This window comes from Neodiprion lecontei, chromosome 1 (genome assembly GCF_021901455.1).
Source record: "Neodiprion lecontei isolate iyNeoLeco1 chromosome 1, iyNeoLeco1.1, whole genome shotgun sequence".
Classification (NCBI taxonomy): Eukaryota; Metazoa; Arthropoda; class Insecta; order Hymenoptera; family Diprionidae; genus Neodiprion; species Neodiprion lecontei.
In genome coordinates, this window is record NC_060260.1 from 19,196,472 (window position 1) to 19,222,167 (window position 25,696).

General features: G+C 38.9%; 2 protein-coding genes across 4 annotated transcripts in view; one reads left to right on the forward strand and one right to left on the reverse strand.

Moving 5' to 3' along the window:
• Positions 1 to 25,696, reverse strand: part of LOC124292641 (two pore potassium channel protein sup-9-like) — a 1,036,556-nt gene that overhangs the window by 990,423 nt on the left and 20,437 nt on the right. The window lies entirely within an intron of this gene.
• Positions 18,752 to 20,731, forward strand: LOC107226634 (ATP-dependent DNA helicase pif1-like). The gene has a single exon (XM_015667515.1). It carries the CDS (start codon positions 18,752 to 18,754, stop codon positions 20,729 to 20,731), a length of 1,980 nt encoding a protein of 659 aa, XP_015523001.1.

Sequence of the window (25,696 nt, forward strand, 5' to 3'; positions counted from 1 at the left end):
ACCTTTGGTCACTTCATACCGCTTAGCTTATTTTGAGATGTAATTATTGCTTGGTCTTTGGAACCACCAGTATCTGTTAATTTATCAATTCTTACCTTAGCTACTGATCATTACTATTTCTTTATACTTTTCTGATCGACTCATAACTGTTTCTGTATCTATTATACTTGAGTAATTAATTTTAGTAAGTGTACCGCGTGAGCGATCTCATATCGCTGCGCGGCATCACTCGTCGTTCTTTTGACTTTGGAGTATTGCGCCGTATCCAGTAACATCTTTTTCATCATTTTCTTCGCTAATAGCGCTGATCGTAGTTGTCCGTAGTCTCTCTGGTTTGTCGTACGTTGCGCATCAATTCTCTTGAGTATTATTTGTCTTAATTCCGAAATTATCTTTTACTGTTCTGAATATTACCTCTCTTTGTCTCGCACTTACCGCAAACTAGAGCCTACGTATTATCTGTTACTTTCTATATTCTATAATAATTCCCTGCCTCTTTTATATCTCTGATAATTCTGGTAATGTGATAATTATTACAATTTTTGTATTTCTCACGTTTCTTATAATCGCTTCTCATATTTTACGGCTTGCGTTATTAATGCTTAATTTAAGTACCTTATATGTTGGATTACATCTTTCTCTGTTCTGCTGACTTATGGTAAAACCGTATTAATTATTACCTCGAATAATAGTATCGCGAGCCTACGCACATATCTCGTTTATTCTGAAAACGTTCTGGTATTTGTTAAATCTTTCGCTTAACTTTTCTCTGGCTGTAAACTAATTGTCTCACATATCTTAAATGTATCTAAATCTCTTCAGTTGTCCGCTCGTTATTAATATTTATCGCTTCTTGGTCAATACATTTGATATTATTTCTGCTTCACCTGCTTCGTATTTTATCTATTGGATTCAACCCCTCCCCTCTATCATTATCTTGTCTATACTGAGCAAGCTGTGCAAAACCGTCGTAGAACCTGATTTTGTCTTTATCTATATCTTTCCTTCTAATTATCTATTTTCTGACGCATGTGCGTCTGCGCCCAACAATCATATCTTTCTCTCTTATTATCTCTCAATATCTAATTATTCAGGTTAGTTACTGCGCCGTAGGGTAACCGATCTTTAACCCTCGCACTTTATCTTAAAGTTAAAGTTTAAATAAAAAAGTATTGGTTACAAGTTAAACAAAACATATATGAGTAACAATGAATTTACAATTTAATCTCCGATAGCTCATACCGGAATAATATCAATTTGTACATTCAGATTGCTTTCACATTTTAAATACTGACTTTACTGATGATGTAAATTTTATGATACATTAGTATTTACATAGACAGTACGATAAATACTAACAAATGATTATCAGAATGAGGGTATAATTTGAAGATTATCGGACTGACTTGAGTTAATGGTTACAATTTAGGTACTAATTATTGCGGGTCTCAAGTGCTTTCGAATACACCAACAGTCAGAAGTTAAACAATTCAGGTGAAGACAAAGTGGCAATTTCACCCGGAAAATTATTCCACGCATGCGCAGTAGATATCGTGAAAAATGCTTAATACATTGAGGTTTGGTCGTGACCAAATGTGACTAAGGTTGAGTCTGAATCTTTTTTTGCAAAAATTTCGTCGTTCTTGTCCAGACGAATTGAAAACGGGCTGCCTTTGCTACTTCTCTTGCTCTCTTGAGAAGCTTAATTGCAGCTGGAGCTGAATGCTTATTAACGAAAATTGGATTATGAGGATGCTCATCAGATAAATTGAGTTTGTTCGCACACATGAGCCCGTTTGAACATTTTGCAGATAAAAACTGATTTCGATACTCCGAAAACTGAAAGCGTACCAAGATCAGACGCGGACGATGGGCGTTGACAGTACTGCGAATCCGTGACGCCTCGAATAATTGCAGGGAAATTTCCATTCACACATTCGGGAACTCCTACAATTATATAACAGGAACATAGAATCCTACTTATTCAACTCAACGTCAGAGTTGAAATCCATAGTTATAAGATTATTCATATTTCATTTGTAGAGTCAAGTCTTATAGAACCGTTCAAATATTACACGCTGTCATATCACGCCATATTGAACTTGAGACGAATAGTGTTCAGGCCTTCAAATTTAGACTAGCGCGCAAGCGCTGAACTGTCGAGCGGACGATCGATCCGAGCAACGAGCGGTGAGTGCCGGCTAACAATTGTTGCGTCAACTTTCACATATTGTACATCGTGATATATTATCTCTCACATGTCGACTCTTGTGTCAATCTTCATGTATTTCGTATATATCGTATATTGTATATTGACTCTTACATAAACCTTTGTACGTGTTACACACGCTTATCGTCAATTTTGTATTCCATATATCTAGTACATCGTTCACTACCAAATCACAAATGATTCTCTTGCTACTCTACCATTGTTAATTCTTAAGGTGTAAATCGTCAAAGTAGGCAAGAGTGTTACTGTGAATAATCGTCAACGACTGGCGTCGTTACACGCCAGACAAATATATAAGAGTCGGATTTTGACAACAATTTGTAAGTATGTGCAATAAACTTGTATATTCTGTCCAATTCTACTTTCTGAACTATTGGAAAAGATTCTCCCTTCCCTGAGTGCCCAAACGTACACCCTGCGAGTAGAGTCTAATTGTTATTTTTTTATTATTATTTATTAGCCGATTGAGCTTAGTCGTTAGGTCGTTTTGTTAATTTTGATAATTAACTGGCGCCCCTTGCAATAAACTATTCTGAGCCTCGACAGCAACTGACCCAGGCCGCGTCGAGTAGAAGCGATTCCGAACTAACAACAATGAAAATAAAATTTACCAGATTATATTTGATGATTAAAGTAAAGCCGGAGGGAGAAAATCGCTTCCTTCTCCATCACGATATCACAATTCCGTAGATGCGTTCGACTGAATCAAGTCTCCATAACAGCTGCGAGTTCTGAGCTGCAAGACGCAAAATTTCAGTAATCTGTTTGGTCTGGATTCTTTCCGTTTTACCTTGACGCGAGTTTTAACCACCGCGTTTCCCTCGGTTAGGCTATCTAACTCAATAGACAGTTCAGCGATGATTTCATTTGTAGATTGAAAGAAAGTGTCCAGCTTAGATGTTACTCTGTTTATTACCGCAGGTAGTCCAGCTAGGGAATAATTTTTTCCGCTAAGCTTGACTAAACGTATAAGTAGGTCTTCTGACTCCTTAAATTTGCTATTAACTTCTGCCAATTGCCTATGAAATGTCTCGAGGAGAATGGTCATAGCTCGTGAATTCGCCTCTACAGCAGCCAAGATACTATCAGAAGAAGTTGCTTGCACAACAGCTGGACCCGCTATAGGCGCTGCTAGTCTTCGAGTATCATGCATAACAGTACTCACTGCAGAGCTGTTAGTAGCTGCATTTACGCAGCACTTGCATCGTAATACGTTTTTCACACCATCTAATATACTTGAGTGATTTCAGCACAGCTAGGATAATTTCCATCACAAATAAAGAAGTACGCAGGGTGCTTGACATCTTTTTAACAACATTTTCAGAATTTTGGAAGCGGCTGGTTAACCGGTGTATCTTCATCCATAACGACGATTGGCATTTTGCGATCAGCTTATGAGAAGACGAATTCGCGTGTCGAACACTCTTAAACGAAATATTAGCGAGAAAACACAGATAGTTAGTCACCGGGCACGCACATACACTATATATGTGGAGAGTGATTAGCGGATTAAGATTAAGTATGTCGTCAACAAAGTCGGTGTGATTAGCTCGCACGAACACTAACATACAGGTATAACTTATTTATGATCCAGGGCACATGTAGCAAATATGTTAAATGTTAATTACTTAGCACTAAACTACATTCATGACATGCTCTGCAAGGCATGTAAAGACTAGAGCACAGGTACAAAACTGAACACTCACAGTACGAAAAACAATTTCAGTACACGAAAAAACCGTTATTAGAACAGAGAGACAATACGGCGTACGTTATCCACGTCAACGTCCAAGTCGAAAGATAAATAAACAGGTAGATTAATTTATTATTCTGTCTACTGCAATATTACACAAATCACAGACCATTACAATCATTTAATCTGTGAGTAGGGACAGTGTATGTGGGTTACAAATTTAAGAGTAAGACTTAACACAACTAGCTTATGACTAACGATTAATGGCCGGACAATAGCGAGAAAGAGAGGAGCTAATAACGGATGTCCTCAGTAATTAGCAGATACACGTAGAGCACATGCTTGAAAGCAGCAAGCGAGGATACAGTCCTAATTTCCGAAGGAAGTGAATCCCAGTACCGAACGACAGTAACCGCGAAGGAGTTGAAATACGCTTCTAAGCATGCGTACCGTGCATTAAAATCGCTAGTAGCACGCGACGGGTGGACGGTCGCAGAATTGCGAACACGGTCTACAAAGAACTCACACAAATATCCGGGTCTTTCTGTGCGCAGGGTGAAGAAAAGCTGCGAAATAAGGAAGTACGGCCTCCTGTCTTTCACCCGTAGTCAGCCTAACTCTCTACGGTACGGAGTGATATGTGCATCTCGTGAGACGCCGCAAACTAAACGGACGCATATATTTAGAAGCCATTAAAGCTTAACGTCAAGTGCATTCGACAGGTCAGTGAATACCGTACAATAATAGTCGAGCTAAGGAAATGTCAAAGTGGTCACCATGAGTCTGCGCATTTTTCTAGAGAGAAGCCGGCAAGACACAGAAAGCTGCCGCAGAGTACCATGCACGCGACCTGATATAATATTGACCTGAGCTGCCCGAGATAATCAAGAGCAACACCAAGGTTGCGCACCATATCAACGTAGGAAATCAGTAGGTCATCGAAACATATAGCAGGAAATACATTAAGCTGAATGCGGGACATATGTAAGTTTCACTGCCGAGAATGATCGCATGGGTTTTCATGACATTTACGCGGAGGGACTGAGATCGAGACCTATCCAAGACGACTTGAACATACTCATTAACGCAAGCAATAACGTCGACACACTTTTTCATCGGGAAATGGTAGTAAATGTTAAAATCGTCGGAATGGCCTATATGACTGCAATGCTTCAGAACTACGAAGATGTCGTTAAAGAACAACGAGAATAGCAGCGGTTCTAGTACCAAGCCTTGCGGAACACCTAAGTCAAGCTTCGCCCAGGCGGAGAGAAGGCCGTCCGGAGACATGTGTACTTGCATCCTCCCCTAAAGGTAAGAGGCGATCCACTTGAAGACGGCTTGCGAAAAGTATACGCTCCAGAACTGATCGAGTAGGATTACGTGCGGGGTCGTATCATGCGCTTTCGAAAAGTCAAAAGGGACCAGGACAGTTGGTTTGCTATCATCGGCGCCTTTACAAACACCCTCGGTGAGCCTGAGGAGAGCAATTTGAGTGCTGCAGCCAGCACGCTAGTCCAATTATACAGAATCAAGCAGCTGGCGACTTTCGAGAAACGCAGAAATTTGCTCGCGCATGATGCGCTCGAGAACTTTAGACATTAAACAGAGGTTCGAGATAGAGCCGCTCCTCATCTTGCCCAACGGTAACACTCGCGTCTGTTCCCAAACCTTCGGAAAGACAGCAGTAGAGAGCGAATGGGGCAAAGATAGCTAGGAGGTACGGAAAGCTAACCGGCAGCGCTAGTTGAATGTCACCGGGCGATAGACCATCAAAACTACGTGACCGTGAGGAAAAGTGGCTGAGATCTCGGAGCAACGCAGTAGAAGAAATATCCTGGAAATAAAATAGCGAGTCATTGTAAGCAGATAGTGGAGGTGTCGCAAAAAACTCGGCAACCTCTGCAACGGACGAAGGGCGTTGGGAGATGACTGCAAAATGGCGACTGAGATTTTCTACTGCGAAATCGCCGAAGTCATTGGCGCGAGCCGGCGCGATACCAAGATCGTGAAGCTCTCTTCAGAGAACGCGTGGTTCCTGAATAGAGGATAGTCTGTCCACGTAGAAGTCAGCACGCGTCGCATAAATACGCCTATAAAGGTGGTCTCTCGCATCATGGTAATGCAGGAGAGCGACTTGAGACCGAGAGCGTCTGTATACCCGATAGAGAGAGTCCCTGGCTCGCGTAAGCGCGTGTAGCTCTGAACAGATCTATGGCGGCATGTTAGGTTTAATGACGCGAGACACATAAAGTGCATGTTTATCAAGAGCGGCGATAACATTAATCTACAGACAGGAGAGCCGATCAACGATGGAGGCCTTAGCATCGAACAGAGACCAGTCGCTACCCGCAAGATCTGCAAAAAAGGCGTCAGCCGGAAATTTAGTAAAAGAGTGGGCCCTGACTGTCTTACATGGAAGCTGAGGAGTCGGAACTCAGATGGTGACTAAAATGAGGTCATGTCACACGATTAACGGCCCTGAAGACTGGGTAAAGGACTGGAGCGCAGTTTGATCACTGAGTATGCATAGATCCAGGATCGTATCGGAAGTGTGAGTACGACACGTAGCCGTGAAGGGTACCCGGTAAAGAGCTCAGGAAGACCAGATCTCACGGACGTTGTCAGCATCGTACGACCGGGCTAGTTGGTATGCATTGACATCACCGAAGATAACGCAGAGACGGTAGTCTAGACGAAGGTCGCCTTTGGCAAACGATAGACGACGCCGCGACGGCAACGAAGAACGCCGGGGAGCGTATGGCGCAGATTTTTGCAAAGAGGTATTCGGGGCTGCAGTTATAAGGCCCTAGGGAGACAGTGAGTAACTTAGCGTGACAAGTACTGAGTACATATAGTGCAACCCCGCCCTGAATCTTGCTGACCCCATCGTTACGCAGGATGAAATAGCCCGCCAATAAGACCGAAGCATCCGACACCTACGCGTGCAACCACGATTCACTCACCGCTATAAGATGAAACAAGCAAGCCGAGAATTGAAAGAGAAACGAATCAATGTGGCCCCTGATGGAGTTCGTATTAAGATGACAAAGATTGAGGAAAGGAGAATTGATTGAACCAGCATAGATGACTATTCTACCGGAAAACAGCAGCCGACTAGGTGACTGCTGCTGAGGGCAGCGTTGAACCAAGGCGAGGCAAGTAAGATCGGTCGTTGATGAGACGCATAACACCAGTACGCCGCGTGCTTTGCGTACAAAAATAACACCATCGCAGTGCCAGACAAAGCGAACACCAGAAACTTAGCAACAGCTTTACAAGCAATGAGTAGTCTGTAGGTATCCGATTGTAATGCCTCATTCAGCTTGACGGTAGTGACCGGACCCGTGGGACGCGGCACAAGGTCAGATGTTGCAAGACGACCTATCACCTTCCGAGCCATGTTGAGGCGCACGAGAACGGCACGATTACGTAGCTTGACGATAATAGGTAGCAGAGCCTATTTCAGAGCTTCATCACGCGTAACAAAAAAACGAGAACTAATCATGTCACCGTCCGCAAGGCTGCAGACTAGCGAGGCAATTACCTGTAACCGTCTATCTGTATGTAACCATCGCCAAGATAGAGTCGGACGATGAGCACGCTGTACCAGAAATAATGATCCGCGCAGGCCTGCGCATGCCAGACGATTGACCAATCTCAAGATGAACGGTGCACTTGGCAAGTTGGGATTTTTTGAGTAGGTACCGCGATCTCAGAGGTGACTGTTCGGTAAACGAGGCTGAAGCTAGCAGCCAGAACTAGCAGCTGCGCGCCACGATGCAGGGCCGCAGAGACCCCTGGTGCCCGAATAGGGGCCTTCACAATTCAGTCTACCACCTAATGCACCGCGTGGGTCTAAGGGAGTAGTATACTTTGTAACGTGATGTTTTAGATCTGTCCGTCGCAAGCGCACATAACTGAAGGAAATCTCCAAAAAACGCGTCCCTGGCGGGGTACTCCAACCGAACTCGATACAAAATAGGCAACAACTATTATTAACTAATTCTTTCTCTGTAAATTCTGTATTTCATACTCTGGCCCAAGCTAAAAAGGTACACGGACGATGACAATCCCGGCCACCGAGGGATCAACAGCTACCGATAACTACCGATTCCGGCTCTCGATGACTTGGTCTACCGACAGTCCAATAAGACTACACTGGCTACCTTGGTATGCTTCTGAAACACCTGGGCTAGCATCTATCCGAACCTCTCATATCACCTGGACTGCGGGCGTACAGGGACGTTAAAGTCCTCCCGACAGCCGAGGGACCAACTTCTGTAGAAGATACCAACCGCTCGCTTTCCCGGATGCCGTAAGGATGGCATACAGGGCAGATCGTAGTGTGCCATCTTCCGATTTACCGCCCTGGTGCCGGACCGACCCCTAAAGTACTACGTCCAGTTTGATAAAGCCCTCGTTCTGAAGATCGACGCAGCCTTCCTATCAGTAAGGACTATAATCATGTGAGCCATGGTCCACGGCTTACAGTTGCATTCCGCCATCCTGTGACTGCATGGTCTCCTTGATATATCGTGGGCAGCTGGCCACTGCCTATACGACGACACCGGTGGAAGCGAACATAGAGTTACAGTCAATAGTTGCCCTCCACTCGGTAACTTTGACCGGGAGGCGTCCCACGTACATGCCTCTGTCAAAGGAATCCTCAATGATATGCAACCTGGACAGGAAGGTGAAGCAACTGAAATATTGTACGAGTTGGTGTCAACGACGAAATCACGAGCAGGACGTTACGTGTCATCTATCGGCAATCTTCGAAAACGTGTGACGTGATAATAACTGATGTTGACCACAAGAGGGATGACCCAAACATGGTGGGGAACAAATGACCAATCAACTAGAGGAAGGATAACCTGACGACAACGGCGAGATCGGTGAACCGGACTTCGAACTCTGCCTATTCTACGCTCAACCCGCCAGGAGACAATTTCACTACTGTCTTGCTCTCGTTTTGATTTCCGTCGAGTACCTTCCCTTCTTCCTTTACCGCTATCGCTACCGTTTGGTCTATGGCTACCGTTTCACCACCACCCTCTATCATTTTGCACTATCATCGATAGCTTCTTCTTTTCCTTTAAGTTATATTATCTTCTTTCCTTCTCGCCTTCTTTTGTTATTACTAAGTATTATTTAATTTAAATTCAGTGTGGTGTGCCTGAAGTCACCAGCTAAGGTAAGGCTTCTGCCTTTGGATTGTATTGTTACGAAGTTGCTCACAATTTCTATTTTTGTTTTTATCGTATTTGTCTTTCTTGGTTGCATCGTGTGATGCCAGTTTTGTGCGATTCATGGTCCACGACTCTGAGTTGCAATAAGCCGTCGCATGGTTTCAGTATAATCAATTAATTCCGTGCTTTTGAGCGACTTCGTAACTACCGAATAAGTAATTCTTTCGTATTTGTGAATTTCTCTCATTATCTATAAATTTCTATTACTCCGCTTCTGTAAAATTCTACCGTATCTTGAGCTATATTGCTTTGCAGTCTTTTGAATTTTCTGTGTTAGTGCTTATTATATTTTATTTATGTAGTGCCTATTGTATCGTAAATCGAATTCCTTGGAGTATAACCGAGCGTAGATTTAGCTGCTAAATACTACCGTACTTTTCTATTGCCATTGGCAATTCTGTATTTCTTTTACTTGTTATTCTTTCCTTTGCATTTCTCTGCCATACTGTAATTCTTTGCTAATTCAAGTTTTGCGTATTATCGTTGATTTTATTGTAATAAGGTGTATTTAGTGTATTCCTGTATTTTGCAAACTCTTCTCTGAATTTCTCACTCTCTGACAGTTTTATGTTCTCTCTAAAATTAAGTTTTAAGATTTCTTTGTGAAACTTCTTGAATTTGTCATTATTGTAAATCATTAATTCTATTGTCTACGGATAACCCTCTCGTAGGTTTTCTCTCGTATTTTACAGTCCTTCCTATTCTCCCGTCTGAGCTACCGATTTCGTAAATTTTTAATGAATGGCAATCTTTCTTATTAGTTAAAATCTATGGTAAAGTCTGTCTTACTCTTTTGTTATTATCTCCCGTGCTATCGTCATTTTTGCCATCTATCGATTTGCAATCAAGTTTTCACTCTCACTTTAAACTTACAGAATAGTGATTCGTGTAGCGTCATTCTTTGGAAATTGAGTAAAATCACGTCGCTCACTGACGTGTGGTCTTAAGTGAATTTTCGCATTATATCGCTTCACTCGACCTACGCTCAGTTCTCTCTGTTAACTATCGTCTTTTGTTTGAATCTACCGTCTTGATTTTATTCTATCGAAAATCTGGTAACCCATTTTTGCTGATTTAGTGATCTTTGCTAACTTGTGAAAGCCTAAACGACAATATAATCGACTGATTGACCAGTTAATTCTCCTTGACTTGAGTTTATCCTCTATTACTTTAATTCTTTAATTATAGTTACCTGCCTTAAATATCAACACTCTACCAGTTCGTGTGAGCCTAGCCAGCCGTACAACGGGTTCTCTAGTTATTTAGTTTAATTGGAGAATCACGCCAAAGTGTCAGCGGTAAGTCCTCACCTGAGGGTAACAGAAATTAGTGTTACAATTAATTTCAAGGTAGATTGTAGGTGAGACTTCTAGAAAGTCACGATCGTTGAGGAGAGCAAACAAATTTCCCTTTTTGTGTAATTCTTCGTTCTAAGAAAATAAAGAATCTAATAAAATCGAAGTAGCCGATCAGTCGGCGTATTTGGAAAGGGATGAATGTTTACACAGCGGTTTCTCCTCATCATAACTTTCGGGAATTTGCCACTTTTCAGAGGAGCAAGGTTTTTTTTAATGTTTCAAAAAATTTTTGATACAGAAGAATATATAAAGTATGATAAAATATTCATCAAAATTGATAAGACCAGTTGGTTACATATTTTTGTTGGCGTCCCTACATCTTTAAATAAAAAAGTGCACGCCAAAGAAAACTTCTCTCGTTCCTAAACCAATAGTAAAATCAAACTATGTTTACAATTTGATTTTCAAATTCGGAATAAACTCACTCACAGTTGAACGGCAGGGCTGGGAATTACTTAAAAGTTTGCATTTTAAATTTGCAATGAAAATATAAAATGGTATTTCGCATTATCTGTTTCAAACAGATTTAAACATCTATTATCAATCTTCAAAACTGTAGTCTTGTACAATATTGTCTACACCATTTCCAAGATCATTTTTATACGGCAAAATGCGAATCAGCCTAACAAGAGCAACATTAATGACAGAATATGTATAATATGGATGAAGTACCAGTCAAGAACAATAATGCAAGCCCGAAATAAAATGAAAAGTATAACATGGCGTAATAAACTTTAAGATTTCTGCATCTGCGAAAATGTACTTTAGCAAACTGTAGCTTGGGACATTCATTCTGAGGATATTTGCCAAACTTTGATGTTCCTGATGCGATAATCTAATGGCATTATTTTAAATTTTATTTTTAATGCAAAGTTCGTTTTTTGCCAAATTAGTACTTTAGCAAGCCGTAGCTCCAGAGCGATTAGTATAACTGCAAGGTTTCATCAGACTTTTTTCTTCTTTAATCGATTATGTAGTGGCTGTATTTCTTTCTCGTTTACGATTAATGTAAAGGACATTTTTTAGTAAATCATGTAGTACATTTACCTAGCTCTTACCGTAGCTAGCCTAGGAGAGAAAAAACACCGCTCCTTGATAATTGAGTAAAGATCGAAAAGGCCAATAAAACTTTTCTCGCAGACTGATTGTTTCGAAGGTACGATTTACTAAAGAATTAATTTGCCAAAAAACAGATTTCGAATTGGCTTTGAAAATGAAATGAAAAATACTGCCACTAGACAATCGAATAAAGAACAATAAAATTCCAGAGAATCTTATCCTCAGAACGTTACCAAAGCGACAGCTTGCTAAAGTTTATTTTTGCAGATGCAGAAATCTTGAAGGTCATCATGGTCTCGATTTTCAGAAAAATAGAACTATTCATAGTGTATCATTTTACGTTTCATAACTTATTCTAAATACCTACTTTACATTTTCATTTTAAATAGAATTTCGCAAAGCACTTCCATTATCATTTCCCATTACCTGTTCGAGATGCATCTCTACTTATCTCTGTTAAACGGTTAAGTAATTTGGCTCAACAAAATAAATCCATCAACTCCAAAAACTTCCAGGATACACATAGTTTCTTTTGGCAAAACTATAAGGTTGTGAGCGGAGGGTCAAATCTACATGAAGGTTGACACTTTTAGTGAAAAATATGAAACTGATGCTTACACGGATTAGGTCACATTGTTCTTATTGGTTTAATAACTGACAATGAATCAAAGGACAAAGACTGAGATGGAAACGAAGTAGATTGAATGTGATTAGAAGCATAAAGAAGTCTTAACCGTTTCAATTGCACATTTTTCAACTTAATATTTTGGCCTGAAATTTGTTACTCGCGAGTTCTTGGGATCGCTGATCATGAATCCGAAGTCTGAATTTGATAATTTCTAAATGCAAGATAGCAGATGTAAGATGGAAAAACAACTATCGAAATTTGATGATTCTGGCCGAAACTTGTTACTTATTTTGAAGTTAGTGACCGTTGAAGGTTAAACTAATAGGTAATTTTCGTCGAGTATCGATCAATTGAAGAGACGTCTTAAGCAATATTTTATTGCGACGTTTCGATTAGACTGCAGCCGATCATCTTCAGGCTATTACGAACAAGATGAAAAAGAAAAAAAACAAGAATTGTTCTAGACAATTGTTTTAGTTCTTAGGCGTTCGTATGTACTTATAAAACTATTTTTAATTTGTAATGATATGAGAACACATGTGTTTTTAAACACGTGTCTGCACCGATTTTTAAAGGTGCTGTTTAAACTGATATGCACAATTGTGAATATGATATAAAAATACAAAAATAAAAGGCGGCATTGACAGAAAAATTATTTACAAAAAAAGGCTCAGGTATTATCAATTAGATTTTAAGATATTAAACTTACAACATAGTGACATTCCTTAAGCATGGTGTTGACGCTTGGCTGGTTAGGGATTAAGTGAGGATACATGGATTTATATTAATTAACGATACTCGCCATCATTTCTATCGATAGTCTAAATGTGGAAAGGCAATTTCAGATGAATACATCTTGAGAGTTAAGCGGGATTTATGAATATCGAATGATATCAGTATGTAAGTGACTGAGATTCCCTGTCTTTCGAATTTTTTGATGATTGTCCAATATAAATGTTTTGTCCATCCAAACTGTGACGATATTTTAAATTCAAAAGTGCCCGCGAAATTTTACTTAGCACAGCCATCTTGATTTCGGCGTCAGGCGGGCGAAACGGCTGAGTATTTTAGAGAGTCGACGGGAAAACGCCCAACCAACCGGTACATAATTCCCCGTAGTGATCATTTAATCATTGTGAACGAGAATTAAAATTAAAATTCACACATCGACCTCGCCAATTAATATCCATACGAATCTGAACGTCATTACGGAATCGCCACGAAGAAAAGTTAAGAAGATCGTGGATTCCAAAATTTTATAGAAAGATTCGCAAATCACATGGACGATTACACGACGGAGCTGCTGCCGAGTGTTTAAATCAAGGGATAAGTGATTTTTAATATGTTATGACTGACCAACTTTTTACCTCATCACTATAGATAATTTTATATCCCAGTGTGAATCCCGGCGTATTTTATCTTAATTTATTTGTGAATGTTTGGAATGAATGTGTAATTTTAATCGTTAGGACAATGGACAGGATTTAGAGAGTTTTTATATGTTATTTATATTTTAGTTATATTTCATCTACATTTTATTCATATTTTATTTATATTCCCCTTATATTTCATTTACACTCTATTTATTTTTCATTCACGTTTTATTTCTATGTTATATATATTCAATTTATATTTTATTTGTATTTAATTTTTTCCATTTATAGTCAATGTCATATTTATTATCGTACTCGTCATCATTTTGTTTTTTTTTTTTGTAAGCCTGTCCATTGATTTCATACTTTTTCTTTTATATTGACAATAGATTCAAATTCTTCACCGTCCCCTTATTGACATATGTTTTTGACCTCCCACATTAAGCAGAATATAAGCAAAAACAAAACTAAAAACAATTATTTACAAAACATTTGATCTGATAGACAGTGTTGATCTTATCTAAGATAAGAGTGCTGGTTTTTAAGGGAGTGAAAAATTTTTGAAACTTGTTACTTGAAAGTTTTTGGATATATATGAAGTAACAAAGATCATTTGAACTTGTAAATAAATTATGATGAGGCTAGGATATGGAAATATTTGAGGTGGGATGCTAATCATCCCACTGTGACTGAAGGGGTTAAACAATGACTGCCGTAGCAGAGAGTGTAAAATCCAAATAATGTTTCACACCTCTGGGAACAACCTCGATTAATATCAGGCAAAGCATGCCCATTTTTACACTTGATCCAACATTTAAGCCATCCACGCGATTACTTTCGAGGGAGAAACCCTCTCATGCGGCGTACCTTCAAAAGCAGGCATGATAAATTTGCGTAATTAGTTTGCGATGAGTCTGTAACAACAACTGCAGGCCACCGCGTAAATTCTATATAAACTTTCAACACGCTCGGAAATTATCCTTCGACAACAGCAGCTGTTAATGCCTAAACCATTTGGAATATTTTCTGAGTAAACCGCAACAACTTTTACACCGCGTACCCAGTCGATTTGTCTTCAACCGATATCAAACGTAGTCCATTACATACAAACCGCTAATGTTACAATGTTTCACATTGTAAATCACCCCATGAAGAACTACATTAATTACCAAGGTGCAAAGAGTAAAGTTTTACCTCTAAGGATACAGTATAAAAGTACATACGTGACCAAGTCCTGCTGTGCTGTCTATTATAGTCACAAAAGTTTTCAAGCAAAACCATCCTAAAACCAAAATTTAAAGTGTAATTGAAATTGCTCGAATCAAATGTAACTAATTGTAAGACATTACCGTTATAGTGCCACAGGAAAAGGTTTTATATCGGCTCATTTAATTCATAAAAAAGAATCGATTATTAACAATTTTTGCAGTGATCACATTAGCGTACGTTCTTTATTACCAAATGGCGAAGCCATATTATCGATTCGGTGGTCAAACATAAACTCTACTAAAAATGAATATATTTCGTTCATCTCACAACACTCCTGAGTAAAACATTATACAAATGAACTGACTGTCAGAGCAGCATTGTTCCGTCTATACTAATAATATTAAAAAGAGGAAAGATTTGTATTTTTGTATTTTTGTGTGTATGTATGTTTGTAATGAATAAACTCAAAAACTACTGTGCCGATTTCAAAAATTCTTTCACCATTGGAAAGCTACATTCACTCTGAGTGACATAGGCTATATTTATTGCTGGAAAAGATTAGGGATCTTTACTAAAACTTGAGTAACGTAACCCAAGGTGTAAAAAAAGTGCCCTAAAACGTCTTTCGTCGCATGCGCTGCGGAAACTATTGATAATAGAACAAAAGTATGTTTTACAATATTAAAGAACATATCAATATCTACAAAAAACTTCGCGATACCATATGTCCAACTATTATCGTTATGTCACAATAACATCATTCTACATTTTAAAAGTTGATAGAAATACCGACCAAAATTAGACCACACCATTCATACTTCTGTTTGAATCCTTATCCAAATAAATCATATTGTTTTCAGGACTGTTTCAATTGATATAGATTACTTTTTGGATTTTTATTACGAATTTAATAAGTCATAGAAATATAAAAAATAAACGTTGTCGCGTTGTGCATGTTATTCATACCTTTTTATTAATCCTTATCCAAATGAATTATTTTTCATTCAAAATTGTTTCGATACCTGTAGATTACTTATTGAATTTCTCAAATCGTATATTCTATTCAAAAGATATTATGAATTTAAAAAGTCACAGATCAGCCACGACACAGCGCGGCAGCGCCTTTTCTATGCTAGCCAGGCATTGCAGCAGTGCGGCAGAGGGGCGGGCACATCTATGAAATAAGTAGCCGCGCGGCTCATTCGCGCGGTCGGCTCCCTATGCAGCGGACGTAACCGACATTGAACATTTTTTGACTATTTTAATTGCAAATTGTTTTTTTTCGAAGTTAAAAAGTTCTTCTCAGAACTAATTATAAATTGTTTATTCACGCTTTACTGTCTATTATTTATAGTATTTTCTCACTTCTTCAATAGTAAGTATTTATCAAAAGTTCTATTTTTATTTTATCTGATTTATAAAAAAAAAGTCAACAATATGCCTAGGAAAAAAGGTCTCAACTTTCTAAAAGCTGCTCCCAAGCGAGATTAGCAAAAATACAACGTATTGGAGAATCATCTTCTGAAAATTCAGATCGTCTCGCAAATCAGTATGCTTCGCAATCGCGGGCCACAGAATCGAGCGCCGAACGTTTGCAACGCCTTGCTGAGAATAGTGAACGAATCTCACGAACACGGGCAAACGAATCTAGCGCCGAACGTTCGCAATGCCTTGCTCAAAGTAGAAACAGAATGTCACGAGCACGTACAAGGGAATCTAGCGCCGAACTTTTGCTTCGTCTTTCAGCACAAAATGCCCGATCATCACAACTACACGAACGACAATCAAGTGCTGAACGCTCGCAGCGACTTGCAGAAAATAGAGTAGGGAACTCGCAAACGCGTGCCCGTGAATGTAGCCCCGAACGCTCGCAGCGACTTATTGCACCGAGAGAAAGACAACAGTCGTTAACAACTACGACGCGTAATAGAATTTTAACTCATAGTAATAGATCGGCATTCAGTTAAGAACCACATATTGATTATGCTCATCAGAACAGCATCCAAATCGGAGCTATGAATAAGATTTGTCCTAAATGTTTTGCTAAAAAATGGAATGATGAAGCGAGTGGTATGTGCTGCGCGTCTGGGAAAGTTATTCTTTCTAATATTAAAGAGCCACCAGAACCAATAAAAAGCCTTTTGACCAATAATCACACATACTCCATGCATTTTTTGAATAATACACGTAGATACAATAGCCTTTTTCAGATGACTTCGTTTGGGGCGAAAGAAATTAGAGAGGGAAATTTTATGCCCACCTTCATGGTAGAAGGGCAAGTCTATCATCTTATAGGTAGCCTTTTTCCGCTAGCAGGACAAAGCCCTCAATTTCTGCAAATATATTTCATTTCAGAAGCTGACCAACTATCATTGCGATCAAACATGGCCCCTATGCTAAAAATAGATTTGATCAACGAATTGCAGACCGTATTAAATAGCCACAACGTGTACATACAAAGTTTTTAACATAGCATCGAACTTAACAACCCGGAGAGTTTAAAATTAATCATTCACTCTGATCGCACAACTCAGGCAGAACACCGGGGCAGATATAACGCTCCTTCCATAAATGAAGTGGCCGTTTTATTGGTCGACGAACACAAAGGACCCAGGGATATTGTACTGCATGGTAGAGACGGACAACTAAAACGAGTGTCGGAATTGCATCGCGCTTACGATCCGTTACAATATCCACTAATATTTGTATCAGGAGACGACGGATATTATGTGACAATTCCTCAGCAGAATGCCTTACGAAATAAGACGGTGTCATGTATGCAATATTATGCCTACCGTTTAATGATTAGGACCAACTGTTTTAACACACTGCGTTATTAAAAAGATTTGTTTAATCAGTATTGTGTGGATATGATGGCGAAGATGATTTCAGAAAGGTTAAATTTTATTTGCCGAAACCAACAAAAGCTTAAAGCAGATGACTATATTCATTTAAGGGATGCTTCGAACTAAGACGCAAGCGTAAATGCCGCCGATATAGGTCAGCATATCATCTTGCCGTCATCATTTACTGGGTCTCCGAGGTATCTGCACGAAAAGACGCAAGATGCTATGACGTATGTGCGGAATTATGGAAGGCCTGACCTTTTTATAACTTTCACCTGTAATCCGGAATGGAAAGAAATAAAGCAGGAACTTATTCCCGGTCAGCGATCCTTCGACCGGCATGACATCATCGCTCGACTGTTTCACTTAAAAATGAAAAAACTCATAAAAATAATCACAAAAGACGCGATTTTTGGGCCGGTCAAATGTTATATGCTAACTGTAGAGTGGGAAAAAAGAGGACTGCTGCATTGTCATATGTTATTTCGGCTGGACTAAAAAATACAGCCCGATGAAATTTATGAAATAAGCGCTGCCGAGCTACCTAATAAAGACGAAGACTTAGAGTTGTTTGAAATAGTCACAAAAAATATGGTACATGGGCCATGTGAGGAAGAAAATTTGACTTCAACGTGCATGAAAAATGGCATATGTTCAAAAAAATATCCACGATGTTTCGTAACTCAAACCCAGACCGGTGAGGATAGATATCCCGTTTATCGACGACGCGACATCGAGAACGGAGGGCAGGTCGCTACCTTAAATGTGCGAGGAAAAACAGTTAACATAGGCAACAGATGGATCGTTCCATATTCCCCAATATTGTGTAGATCTTTCAACGCTTACATAAACGTTGAATATTGTCATTCCGTACAAGCCATTAAATACATATGTAAATACATCAACAAAGGATCGGATCAAGCAACTTTCAGTGTCAGAAATGATCATGACGAAGTTGAAAATTATTTGAACGGCCGGTACATCAGTACATCTGAAGCAGTGTGGAGGTTGTAGAGTTTCCTATACATGACAGACACCCTACCGTGGTACACTTAGCGGTACACTTAGAGAACGGACAACGAGTATACTTCTCAGCGGAAAACATGCAAAATATAGTGGAAAATCCACCAAAAACAACACTCACGGCGTTTTTTGACCCGTGCACTAGTGACGGATTTGCTAAAACACTACTCCATCACGAAGTCCCTCATTACTATGCATGGGCTAACAATAAATTTTCCAGAAGAAAACGTGGTCAAGACGTAGTTGGACACCCCAGCATAAAAAAAGATGTGGCATTGGGAAGAGTGTACAGCATTCATCCTTCCCAGTCAGGATGTTTTTATCTCAGGATGATACTTCATCATGTACGTGGCCCAACATCGTTTCAGGACTTAAGAACAGTTGATGGAATTGTTAAAGAAACTTACCAAGCCGCTTACCGAGATAGAGGTTTGCTGGAAAATGATAACCAATGGGAAATAACTTTAAGAGAAGCTTCGATTTCCCAATGTCCGTTAAAGCTGAGAGAATTGTTTGTGGTGATATTATTATTTTGTTTCCCCTTGGAACCACTCAACTTATGGGACACTTTTAAAGACGATTTGTGTCAAGATATCAGACACATAGCCCAACAACAAGGTCAAGATTTTGATGTTTATAATGAAGTCATGATACAAATCAAAAACAAACTTTTAGAATTGAGCGACAAAAATTTAAGAGACTTTGGGTTACCTTCTCCGAATCGCTCACTACAAAATGTAGTTAATGCCATACCGAGATGTACATACGATGTTAACGAGTTATCAGTATTTGTCAACTCAAATGTACCCAAGTTGGTGTCAGATCAAAAAATAGCGTTCGATGCTATAATTAAAAGTATGGAAAATAACGAGGGTGGTCTATTTTTTTTGGATGCGCCTGGCGGAACAGGTAAAACCTTTCTTGTGAATTTACTATTAGCCAAAGTACGACAATCTGGAAGAAAAGCACTGGCAGTTGCGTCTTCCGGAATTGCTGCAACTCTATTAAATGGTGGGAAAACTGCTCATTCAACCTTCAAATTACCGTTGGCTGTGTCTTTAGAGCAACAATCTGTATGCTCAATCCGCAAATATGGTCCATTAGGAAAGCTCTTACAGGACACGTCGCTGATTATTTGGGATGAGTGCACCATGAGCCATAGAGCTCATGTAGAAGCTGTGGACCGCACATCAAAAGACATCGGAAACTCAGGCAATTTGATGGGGGGCGTAACCTTTGTGTTGGCTGGAGACTTTCGCCAAACACTACCGGTTATAATAAAAGGTACACGTGCCGACGTTATTAATGCGTGCCTCAAGTCATCACCTTTATGGCAATCAATTGAAACTCTCAATTCGCGCACAAAGATGAGAGCACATTCAAGTAATAACCACAATGGAAATTTACAAAAAATACTTCAACTTGGAGATGGAAAATTACCATCGACAGTTGCAAATAGCCCCCAAGTATTGTTGGACAATGAATTGGCTCAAACTGTTAACAGTCTAGAAATTCTTATAGACACAATCTATCCCGACATCGAAAATCTCCCAGAAAGAAATTTTAATTGGCTCTGCTCGAGGGCGATAGTGTCAGCGAGAAACGACTCAGTAAATCAGATAAATAGAATGATTATGGAAAAAGTACCGGGTGATTTTAAATGTTACAAATCTGTTGACACCGTGTGCAACATCGAAGATACAGTGCACTACCCACAAGAATTTTTAAATTCCCTCAATCCTGCCAGCTTGTCACCCCACGAACTGAAATTAAAAGGAGGTATTCCCATTATGCTATTGAGAAATTTAAGCCCTCCCAGTATGTGTAATGGCACAAGGCTTTTGATAAAGGAATTACGAGACAATGTTATAGTAGCAACAATCATCACTGGGCCCACGGCCGGACAGCTCGCTCACATTCCGCGAATCCCAATGATTCCGACGGATTTGCCTATATCCTTTAAAGGGTTACAGTTTCCTGTGAAGATATCGTTTGCCCTTACGATAAATAAATCACAGGGACAAACGGACAAACGTTTTCGATTGTTGGCATCGACTTAACAAAAGAGTGCTTCTCTCATGAGCCCTTTCTCGAGTAGGATCTCCTGAAAATCAATATGTTTTGTTATCACTTACAAATACCACTGCCAACATGGTGTACAGTAAAGCTTTAAGATAAAAGTTTCGTAAAATAAAAGTAACAACCAATAGAATTAACTAAAGCATTAAAATAGAAATGTAAAAATGAAAATAACTTGAAGATACTCTTAAAAATAAATACACACACATGGAACAACAAAAAAAGTAAAAATAAAAAAAAAAACGATAAAAAAAATGTAAATAAAAAATTTAAATATATAAAAAACTTAAGAAATTTCATTAGGTAGGATCACATGAAAATGTAAAATGTTGTAAAAATATAAATAAAAAAAAATACTGAGTAATCTCTCTCACTTAAGATTAAATACGTTACTTAAATAAGAAAACGATGAACAAATTCGGATTGTAAGTATAAATAGATAATGTGCTACTGCGATTAAAAAAATATAAAAATAAAACAACAAAAAAATATAAATAAAAGGTAAAAATATAAAAAAAATCTTTATGTCCACCCGTGCGAAGCCGGGACGGGCCGCTAGTATCTGAATAATTTGGTAATAATCATTTCAGATACTGTGGAGTCAATTTAGTTCTAATAAATATGGGATAGTAGCTAACAAGAATATTCAGAGTTTAATAAAAGTTTAGTAGCTCAAATACACATGTTACTCAAACAAATGTAGTACATATAAAATGGTAAAGAATCCACTGTCCCTATGTTTCAAATTAATCGTTATCTTGGAGTCATCCTATAATCGTCTTACGACTTCGAGTGTCTATCTTCAACGGTATGACCTGCACCGAAGGCAAAACCCTTATTCATCACGTTCCGTCCTAATCATATTTGCAATTTGTTTCACAACCTTGTATTGGACCCTTGTCTTTATCGTACACACGTCTTTTTCTCTTCTTTCTTATTTGCCATAGCGCATTCTAAACATTTCCATGTATGCTCGACTTCTGCTTAAGTATACTTGAGCATTGTAAATGAGTGGTCCTGGTTGAATCCATCTCAAATCATGCAGGCCAGCGGAGGTCATATTCCAGAATTTCTCGTAACTGAAGTACGTTTTTCCTTGGCTCAAATGAACGGACGCTTGTATATTGTTATTACCTAAATAATTTTGTCACGCCCGGTACCGCTTTTTGAAGATCATCAGGTAAATATGGTGTTTTTCTGATATTAATCGTTTAATTTCCAAATAACAAACACAAATAAATAACTTTCAGATAGATCATAAAGTAGAATTTTCATCTATTCGAATTCATAAATGCTAAAGTTCAAGAATCAGAATGGTTAGAACTTCGAGTAGTACCTAATCTCACAGAAGGCTCGGAATATAGAATTGCAGTATATCAGAATTGTCAGAATGAAGAATCGCAATATATCAGAAGAGTCAATAACTCATATCATATTAGAAGCCAAGAAATATAAGTTTATGATATCAAAAATCGTATTCAATCTTTTAATGAGATAAAAATATTGCAGACAAAAAGATACGCCCGATGCACCTGCTTAAAATTTGAGATTCTCACACTACTATCTGATTATGAGTTAACCATTTTATGCACACATCTTTTCTTACATGCGATTCAGTCTAAATTTTGCCTACCTGGGGTGTGGGGGTCGGTGATTACGAATCCGAAGTCGAAATTTTGTAATAGAAGAGAATTCTGAAAGTTATTTGATTTTGATAAAACTTAGCATGGAATAGTTTCTAAACTCGCTGATTACGAATCTGTCTTTAAAGGTCAAGAATTCAAAATGGCGGATCCAAGACGGTGGACGTAAATTCTATAAGATATTTGATTTTTATAAAACTTAGTATGAAATGGTTAATCGGGCAGCGGAACGGAATTTGAAGTAAGTATCAGTTACAAATATGTGAAAAGCTGAGCCAAATACTAGCCCGAAGATGTAGTTATTCAGCTTGTTATTCGCGACATGAGCAGTTTATAAGTCAGCAAATAAAAACAGGCACATCGTTGGCCACACTCTAAAGGCTTAATCCAACATCTTGAACAACTCAAAGTTGTCCAGTTACGTTGCGTTCTCTCATCTTTATTAAGTATTGAGTGAAGAATTTAATTGATTCTGTATATAAAACATTTTACAAGTCAAAATAGAATAGTTGGATAGACTCAGAACGTGAAATTCTGGTGGTAAGCGATCTATACGGTTACTTTCGGAATACTGAGCTTTCTGAATTGTACGATTCTGAATAATGGCCCTTCTAAATTCTGTATATCTGTTTTCCGCCGTTTCTAGATGATGAAGTTCTAATTTTTATTTTTATAATGTTTGGAAATTTTAGAATATGAAACTGTCTACAAATTCATTCTCTGGAATATTGACTCTATACATTATTAAATTCTGCACCTCTGAATTCTGGATTAACGTTTTCTGAAGTAAGTGGGTTCGGATAATAGAGCCCTCTACTAAACACATTTTAGGTAAACTGCAGCTTTTTATCGGGCACTATTCGGAACTTAAAATTTCTGATAGTATCTGTTCTCGCATATTTGTTATTCAAGTTTATTAAATTCGGAATTCTGGCCATCCTGATTTTCGGTTTTTCCGATTTCTTACCCACACCCGATTGTAATCCAAGTAACTCTACGGATCCCAATGATTAAACAATTATCTTCTATGCTTATACACAGAAGTAAACTGTTTTATCATCAGTTACTTGAATTATAATCGTCACGCCAGAGTTAGGTCTTTTGTAAGCAGCCTTTCTGAAGTAAGGTGCAATTTTTTTACCGGCCATCGGTATTGTCTCGTTAGAAATATGGCGATTTTAATAAGCTTATCACTTTTGAAATTTTTCAGATGACAAGAAAATACCACAGAGTTGATAGGGATCTAATTTTCAATGCATCGATTTTTTTGTAAATTCCACATTATTTCATTCTTCTTATTCGAACGACAACGCGATGCTGGGACTACTCGAACGATAATGCTTTTAATGCGAACTTGTCAGACCGCTTGACTGCCGGCAGCAAGCAGTAGAAGGCCGCACTTATCCGACAAGCGTCTAGCTCTCGTCGCTGATCGTTGTCTACGAAGGCAGATATGAATTGTCTAGCCATGAGATCGAATCTAACCCAAGATAGGGAGAGCCATCACCACAGCGTTGGCATCGACCGAACGTCTCTCCTCTCCTCTTCGCTCCTCGTCGCTCTGCCGGCCATAAGTTATCTCGTTGCTTGGTTGCACTCGAGTAACCAATCGATTAAGAGAGGCTGCCATATACGAGAAGTGGCCAACTCATGGCTCGTTCCATACACTCGAGTATTAATAGGCGATGAACGATTTTCGTTGAGGCCTTGGTAGTCCACGAATGAAAAAGGCTGGGGTAACGGCGCATGTGTGTGTACATATATGCTGAGCGAATATTCGACGCTTACGGATCAGCATCAAGCGTATTCATTGGCAAACTTCGAAAATCTTGGAACGCACAGTCGCTAGTTTGCATGTTCACATAATAGAACTTTCGCTGGACTCGAACTGTAACGAAATACGTAATTGCGAGTCCAGTGTGCAGCGCTTTATCATCAGGCCATCATTGGCCCACTAGTTTTACCCAATTGCACAATTATCACCATCGCTCCAACGTAGCTAGCGTAATTTTTGGCAAATCAATTGCTGACCGAACGATCGCATCCAACCGTCGAGTAAATCAAATTTTCAACGTTGGCCGAGCATTGGTAATAGACGGAGAGCTGGTGAACTTTTTAGTTACGTCATTTCATGAACAAAATTTTCCATCTTTACATACTCTCTTAACATAGCTGATAATTGATTCGGAAGTCTGCCTGGCCTCCAGTACTGCCGAACACGGTGGGAGGGGCGCAAAGGGTTGAAAAAATCAATAGAAAAACGTCATTTCATAAGCGCTAATTTTTTGTGTGGTAGCAGGGAATGATATTTTGAGATATGAAGGTCACAACTCAAAACACTTTTTTATCGTGTTAACGTTTCGGCCCTGGTGGGGGCCCTCCTCAGAACATTTTATTTAAATATCTGTCACGGACAAAAATAAAATAATGTACAACTAGGTTTTAACAAAATTAGACATAGTGGTATAAATAATATGCAAGGATGTTTAAGCAAGTATAAAAGAGGAGTTACCTCGTATGAGATGACACTTCCAATTACATAGAATGCGTGTTGGTAATTGATGAATAAATAGAAACAATAAAAACAATAAAAACAAAAACCGAAACACACTGCGTTCGCGACACGTAATTCCCACGAATTCATATTTGTTGTTAGTTTGGTAAAATTAAATAAAACACACCGCCGTTATAGGTTGAGTCCAGAGCACATAAGCACAAGTGGAACGTCCAGTGTGTAGTGGGGGGAGGTCGATCTCAATAGTTATCAGAGCAACGCAGAGTCAACGGGTTAAAAGGAAACCAAAATTTTTGTTAAGGAGGTAAAATCGAGAGCAAGCTCAGTCGGTAATGGACAATTACAATGGTCGTATCACAGAGGTGTAAATATTACTTAGATGTTCTATGTCTTGTTTACGGTTGACAGAATTGGGATGTGCAACAATATTGCACATTTCTAACAGTAGCCTATTGTAATACAACGGTTCGATGTCAATAATGCTGGCTTGAGAATAATTAAAAGAGTGGTCGAAATCGATGGCATGTCTCGTCAATGCAGTATAATTATCCTCGTGTTCATGGATATTGCGTTTATGCTCGGTTATCCTGGTGTGTAGTTGCCTACTAGTTTGGCCTATGTAAGACATGTTGCAATGGTTGCAAGGTATTTTGTAAACTACACCAGAGCGCATACCCAGGGGTAAGGGGTCTTTACCCGAATCAAACATCGAGGATAGATCATGTGCACATTTACCCACAAATTGAATTTTGTACTTAGAGAATGTTCTGTTGAGTGACTCAAACAAC

What these genes read in the sequence shown, in the direction of transcription:
- LOC107226634 (XM_015667515.1), top strand. Translation starts at nt 18,752, where the DNA reads ATGCAAAATATAGTGGAAAATCCACCAAAAACAACACTCACGGCGTTT.